The 6,359-nt window shown below is 37.4% G+C and overlaps 1 protein-coding gene across 2 annotated transcripts in view; it reads left to right on the plus strand.

Annotated features, from left to right (window-relative positions):
- The first annotated feature begins 1,077 nt into the window (after positions 1-1,077).
- mat1a (methionine adenosyltransferase 1A) overlaps positions 1,078-6,359 on the plus strand; it is a 13,402-nt gene continuing 8,120 nt past the window's right edge. The window contains exons 1-3 of one of the 2 annotated variants that reach the window (XM_031873265.1): positions 1,078-2,733; positions 3,025-3,110; positions 3,959-4,600. In XM_031873265.1, coding sequence (XP_031729125.1) covers positions 4,534-4,600 — 67 coding nt within the window. In that variant the 5' untranslated portion in view covers positions 1,078-2,733; positions 3,025-3,110; positions 3,959-4,533. Of the gene's footprint in view, positions 2,734-2,991; positions 3,111-3,958; positions 4,601-6,359 lie in introns of those variants that run through there. The other variant, XM_031873274.1, reaches the window with a different exon arrangement.

Genomic DNA, 6,359 nt, shown 5'->3' on the forward strand with positions numbered 1-6,359 from the left:
TGATAAGTCTGTAAACAGTTTTTAGGCCAAAACGTCAGATTAATGCAAACAGAAACCACAAAATGAACACAACAGAATGACCCTCGCCTCAAAGAGAGTCGGAGAGCTGCAAAAACACAGAACACGAACTGTGATAAAAATCGCCATAAACATACAATAAACTAATTATGATGTCAGACATTGTGGATTATCTGTTGTATATTGGTACGTAATTCCTTATGTAACAAATTGTACACACTCCACAATCTCTCCATTGTGCAATAACAGTTCATGCTGTGACTGCCATCCAGATGAAACTGGTTGGTAACCTGACGAGCGCTGTGTCCTTGTACCTAAGGAAAGACAAACAGGTGTTAACCTCCCCCTGACTCTGCCAGGGTTCATTTATCCCGTCCTGTTCTGGGAAGTTTGAGTTTGACTTACTCTTGAACCCCAAAATACTGACCCTGGCTTTTAAATTGAAATGCAGAGGGAGTGGGGGGGAGGGGGGGATCAATATGACATACATTTCATGTAGCCAATCAGACTGAAGGAGGAGTCGCTCTCATGTGGGATTTGAGATCAGTTCAGTGAGTTTATTTCTTCTTAATGTGTGATGTCAGACACTGGCGTTAAATCATTTCAATGATTAATGCACACTGTGTTTGTTTTTTCTCTTAATTCGGCTGCGCGTCATTAAAAGTGTCGGCATGAACTGCGTGTTCATAAAATCAAGGGGACGTTCAAGACCTCTGACATACTCGCTGGACGGCCATCGACTGAGCTGTAGTTGTCAAACAACAGCAACACAAAGGTCATCAGGCCTTTATCATTTTGCACTTCATCTTCTGAGGGGCCCAACGGCTCTTAATGTTCAGGTGGATGTGAACTTTCAACTTTTTATTTCGAAAATAAATTATGCTATCGTTATAGATTAAGAGAAGAAAATACTTAATTGGTCCCTGGGGAGAAAATCAAAGGCTACCTGGTAGTGTGTGTGTGTATATATATATATATATATATATATATATATATATATATATACACAAGTAATTCAAATTAGTCCTACCTTCACCAGCTACAACATTAAAGCAATGTTCATATTAATCCATCAATAATCATAATCCAATGAATAATATAATATACATTATTGTGAAATGGGCCATTCAGGGAATTTATATACTGTGGTATTATACTGAAGTAAAGGATAAGACTACTTCTTCCCCGTGGCCCCTCACTCTAGTATTTTTACATCCTTGTGTATCATGATTGCATTGTTTTTTCCTGACAGACTGACCTCCATGTGCATGATAACTAGTGCAGTCTTTGAAATCCTTGGAAGTCTCTGTTTTACAGTTTAGTCTCATGTAGAGCACAGAAAAGTCAGTAAGTTACACTTGAGGGTCACAGTGTTATCTATAACATTTTCCTAATTCTCCAGCACATATTCAGCCTCTTCATGCTGACACGCTATCAAAGCTCTGATAGCAGTTATCTTTCACCATAACCAGAACAATCTTGTTGGAGTTTTCCTGGTCAGTCATTAACAAATGTTTAGAGGCAATCCACACGGACTCAGAGAGGAGTCTGTTTTACAGGGCTGCACGTAACACGTGCGGGGTCTTGAGTGTTTTCATCTGAACACACAGACTGTAGTCAGGCCAAAATAAACAGAGGAGTATCCTCCACAGGTAACACACTGTCCCGTCAGACCGGCTCATGTCTTCTCTTGTTTAATCTAGTTCATGTTTGTCACATTTTACTGTCCCTGACCTCTGACCTCTGTCTCCTTGTAGACCATATCTGTATCCCAGTTCCATACTACATGCCCAATCTAAGCAGGTTTTAAACATGTAGAGTGTTAGCGCACTGGACAAGTTACAAAGTACAGTATCACACATTATGCATTCTAACAAAACCTCTTTTGAGTGAGATGTTTCTGTCGCAAATACAGTATATTTCTTTCCTTAACTACCTCTGTGTTTCTCTAAGATAATAAATTATTAAATTAACGAAAAGAAAAACAGATTCAATACAAGTTAATACCCAGTTGTGGTTGTTCATCCTTTTTAAACTAGCAAACAATTCACAAATTAAGCTACTCATCTGTTTGTCCATTGATTTGATTATTTCCACATTCAACATGTACATCCATTACTTTTAGCTAACTATTTCCATTTCTCTGCTTGCCTTCTAAATAGCTTTCTCGCAATATGAAATAGTTCATCTGGGGTAGGGTATGTGGGCATTTCCTATCATAAGAGTTCTGAGCTTGTATAGTCTTTGGGATTCATCTTTCAGTATGGAAAGAATAATGGATAGAGCCTGTCATCACCCTTTATAGCATACTCAGCATGCAGCTACTGGTTGGTACTAGGTTTGATTTGACTCTGCTGGCCTGGGGTAAGATTAGGTCAGCTTGCTACTTACTTAAGAGGCATTTACTTTGCATGTTAAGACAGCTGTTTCTAATTCTCGCCCATTCCTTTCAACAACAAAAACACAAAAATCTCTGCATAATGTGTGTGAAGCTATAATGTCCTGTGTGCATTTTTAGACTCTCTGTAAAATTGTTGGTTAATGCAGATTGTGCTTTTTGCTTCTCTGGTTGAATCTGCTTTAAATGAGGCTTGAAGCAGTAAGGAAGTATTTTATTCACCACTGAGATCTTGTTAACATCCTTGTCTCGTTTCATGAGGCCAACTCAACACCAGCTGAAACTAGAGCCGGATGAGACAGAATTGGAGAGAAAGGGTTTGTCCCTCTGCACTGTTTACATCACAATAAAGAGACATTTGTTTATCTCTCACTGTCTGCAGAGCTTGTATACCACATGCAAAGATACAGAGTCAGTGTGCGGTTTACAGTCCCATTGTTTCTCCAGGTGTATTTTTGTTGGTGCACATACAGTGTTTTTGTGAGCATCACTTGCACAAACAGTCCTCTACAGTCCCTGATATTCTACTGAAACACAGGCACAGAGAGTCACCTTAAAGACCACGAGTTATCTGAGAGGCACATCTTCATTATTTGATCTTCTCTCAGGAAATGGCTCGATATTTTCTGCAGTTGTGCACCGAGACAAGAGCCTCCGGCTAGGACTGAGATGGAAAAGAGCATTCAGACAACAGGTGACTGTCTGCTCCAAATGTAATTATCGACAGTGATGCAAAGTAACTATTTACATGGTACTGTACTGATGTACAAATTTGAAATACTTTTCTATGCTACTTCCACTCCACTACATTTCAGAAAGAAACATTCCGCTTTTACTTCACTACATTTATTTGACCTCTATAGTTGATACTTAACATACATTTTGTTTACTTAACTACAATTTCAAATGCACGGGATCTTTACTTTGTGGTATTTCTACTACTTTTACTTAGTCCCTTAGCTTTTAATATAAAATACCTTTTGCGTAATATCCTTCTGTACATTTACCTAAATAAGATGTTTCACATTTTTAAGGCTGCAGCAGACCACTGTTTTCATCATCATCATCATCATCACACTGATCGATAATGTACAAACATCATTTTAATGTTGAAGCTGGTCAGAGTGGAGCTGATTTTAATTGTTTTGTACTGATTGGTAGTTTAATATATCACAATTCATTATAATCTTATAAACTACTCATTAAGATTTCATGTAAAATCTCAATCTGCAAATTAACCAGTAACTACAGTAGTCACATAAATGTAGTAAAGTATACATTTTTCCCTGAGACGTAGTCGAGTATTAGTATAAAGAAGTATCGAATAGAGGCACTCAAATACATTGCAAGTACCTCAATCAAAATTGTACTTCATTCAAGTACAGTGCTTAAAAAAATGATTAAACCATGAAGGAGTAGTTGCAGATTAATCTTTCAATAGACTAATTGATTAATCTAATGTCATTTCTAATTGAACAAACTCTCAACATAATGTAAACAGGAGTAATTGCATCATTTTTCTCTCTCTCCCTCTGTCCATAGGCTGCCCTGACCTGGCCGAGTCCCAGCAGACAGAGCTGTCCCACTGGGTTGAGGGGGGAAGGGGAACCCTCTAATTAAGATGTCCCTGCTCCCACTCACAAGCCTTCCACCTTAAAGCAGAGATGTCGGAGCTGGTGAGGACTATAAACATACAGTCAAGCATCACACTGTACACAAGGGGTTAACAAGCTGTTTTCACAAGCTGTAAATGTCCTCCCATCATCCACTCCCCCTCTGGAATGGACTGTCCCATGGATTCACATAATGTGTGTGTTGTCTGTGTGCTTGTGTGTGTGTGTGTGTGTGTTTTGTATGTGTTGTGTGTGTGTGACAGAGAGAGAGTGTGCGCGTGTGTTCTCTTAGCCCTATATATTGGGCCATGTGGACACAGACGTGGAGTTTTGTAGGATAGACTTTGTATTGTCTGCAGGGCTTTTGGCCTCTCTTTCTTCATTTCTCTCTCAAAGAAAAGCAGCAGGAATATAAAACAGCCCTCTAGACTGCTTGTTGGAGGGAACTGAGGAAACTTTAATCCCTAAAAGACTTGCCGAGTACCTGGCCCTGTAGAAAAAAAAATGAGTGACATACTGGAAGAGGGCTCTTTCATGTTCACGTCGGAGTCCGTAGGAGAGGGACATCCAGGTGAGTCTTCAATCAACTTGAGCTACTTGTGTTTAATGTAAGATATTTAACAGCTTGTCAAATTTCTCTATAATTTGTTTGTTGTAAAAAAAAACAATTAAAAAATAATTTCAAGAACACATATTTACCCTTTTCTTATCTAAATAAGATCTAAATATTGATTTAACATTTCTACCAAAACTGTAGAAACATGAATATGAATGAACTTTATGCAAGTTGGACAACGTGTCCAAAATAGCTCGTCAGTGCTGAGCATTTACTCGCCAAGCATGGTTGGTATTCCATTCACAGCAACATGTGTTTACTGCCCCTCACTCTCACTCTCACTCTCACTTATGGGCAGCAGGAGGTGAATGTGTGTGACACACTGGTGTAAGGTTGCACGCTCAGGAAATGCGGAGTCTATCCTGGGATACAACTGTCATGTTGACATTAAAGTTGTGATAATGCAAGCCAAAATGCATACGCAAATAGCTGTTACTGAACGACGTTTTCCGATGCTAATTAAAATGACCCCTTACTGTTCTCTGTGGATTGCTGTTTGACGTGGCTGTAAAATCATTCAAGTCCAAAAATTAACAATCCCATGTTGACAATACTTTACTTTAAGTAAGCATTTATTAGCAATATATAAATATTCATTTAAATGGTTTATAACACACTAGTTATAAGTAAATATAAGTGTTTATTAATGTGTTTGTCAACAACATTTACTCTTGTGGGCACCCATAAGTGGAGGCTGGTGTATGATTATTGGCAATATATTCAATACAGTTGTAATTATTGAAAATATGTCTTCATAGGAGAAGTTATAATCGCTGACAAATATGGTATATTTAACCGTTGAAAATGTTTTTATGGCTGCTTTAAACTACATTATAATGTCTTTATAAACATTTATTGAATGTTTATATGCTGCTTTATGCTGCTATATGCGCCCAACATTATGTAAAACCACATTAATAAATTTCACTGATTTTGATTTGGAGAAATTCATCTTGGCTGTGTTTTTTTAAATTCACATATTTATTGAATAAATATTTATTATAGAGATATATCACATCTTATAGACATTACTTAAACTCTTTTAGGTCTTAAAAACAACATTAAAATGGAAGAATTTAACAAAAGTTGAAGAGTTAACAGTGAACATAAATGAAGAGAAAAACAAACGCACATGGTAATCACAATATAAAAAAGGCACTTAAGCAATTTCCAAACCATCTTTTAAGATACCATTTAGTGTGTGTCATCTTAGTCCAGGTTATAACAGCAGTGCTGGGAAGAAGAGCAGATGGCAACATTTCCCAGAAAACATGGTCAGCAGTAAGACTAACATTTAAGTTATTTTTTTGTTAATTCAATATTTCTTATAATAGCAGAAGGTTAATAAGGCATTAACTAACAGTTAAGCCTAATGATATAATATGAAGATATATTTTTAAGGGTTAAGACTTCCTATACACAGTTTGTACATTCACTGATGTGTGTGGCCTTGGTCGAAGGCTGCTGTACAAACCTTTTGATTTGATAACACATCTGGGCTGTTCTCACAGGTTGTGGCCATTTTTTTGGGATCAACGTTACGTAATCATTCAGCTGCAGACTGTAAACCAACTGCAAAGTCAATCTGAGTAAAGATATAACATGTTTAATTTAATTAATTGTATTTCCCCATATCTAAGAATTAGTGCTGAAACTATATTTTGAGGTTCTCCGTGTCATGTCGAGCCATAGCAACCAGATGTTGATGTTGTTT

This window comes from Anarrhichthys ocellatus, unplaced genomic scaffold (genome assembly GCF_004355925.1).
Source record: "Anarrhichthys ocellatus isolate YVR2014 unplaced genomic scaffold, GSC_Weel_1.0 scaffold3, whole genome shotgun sequence".
Taxonomy (NCBI): Eukaryota; Metazoa; Chordata; class Actinopteri; order Perciformes; family Anarhichadidae; genus Anarrhichthys; species Anarrhichthys ocellatus.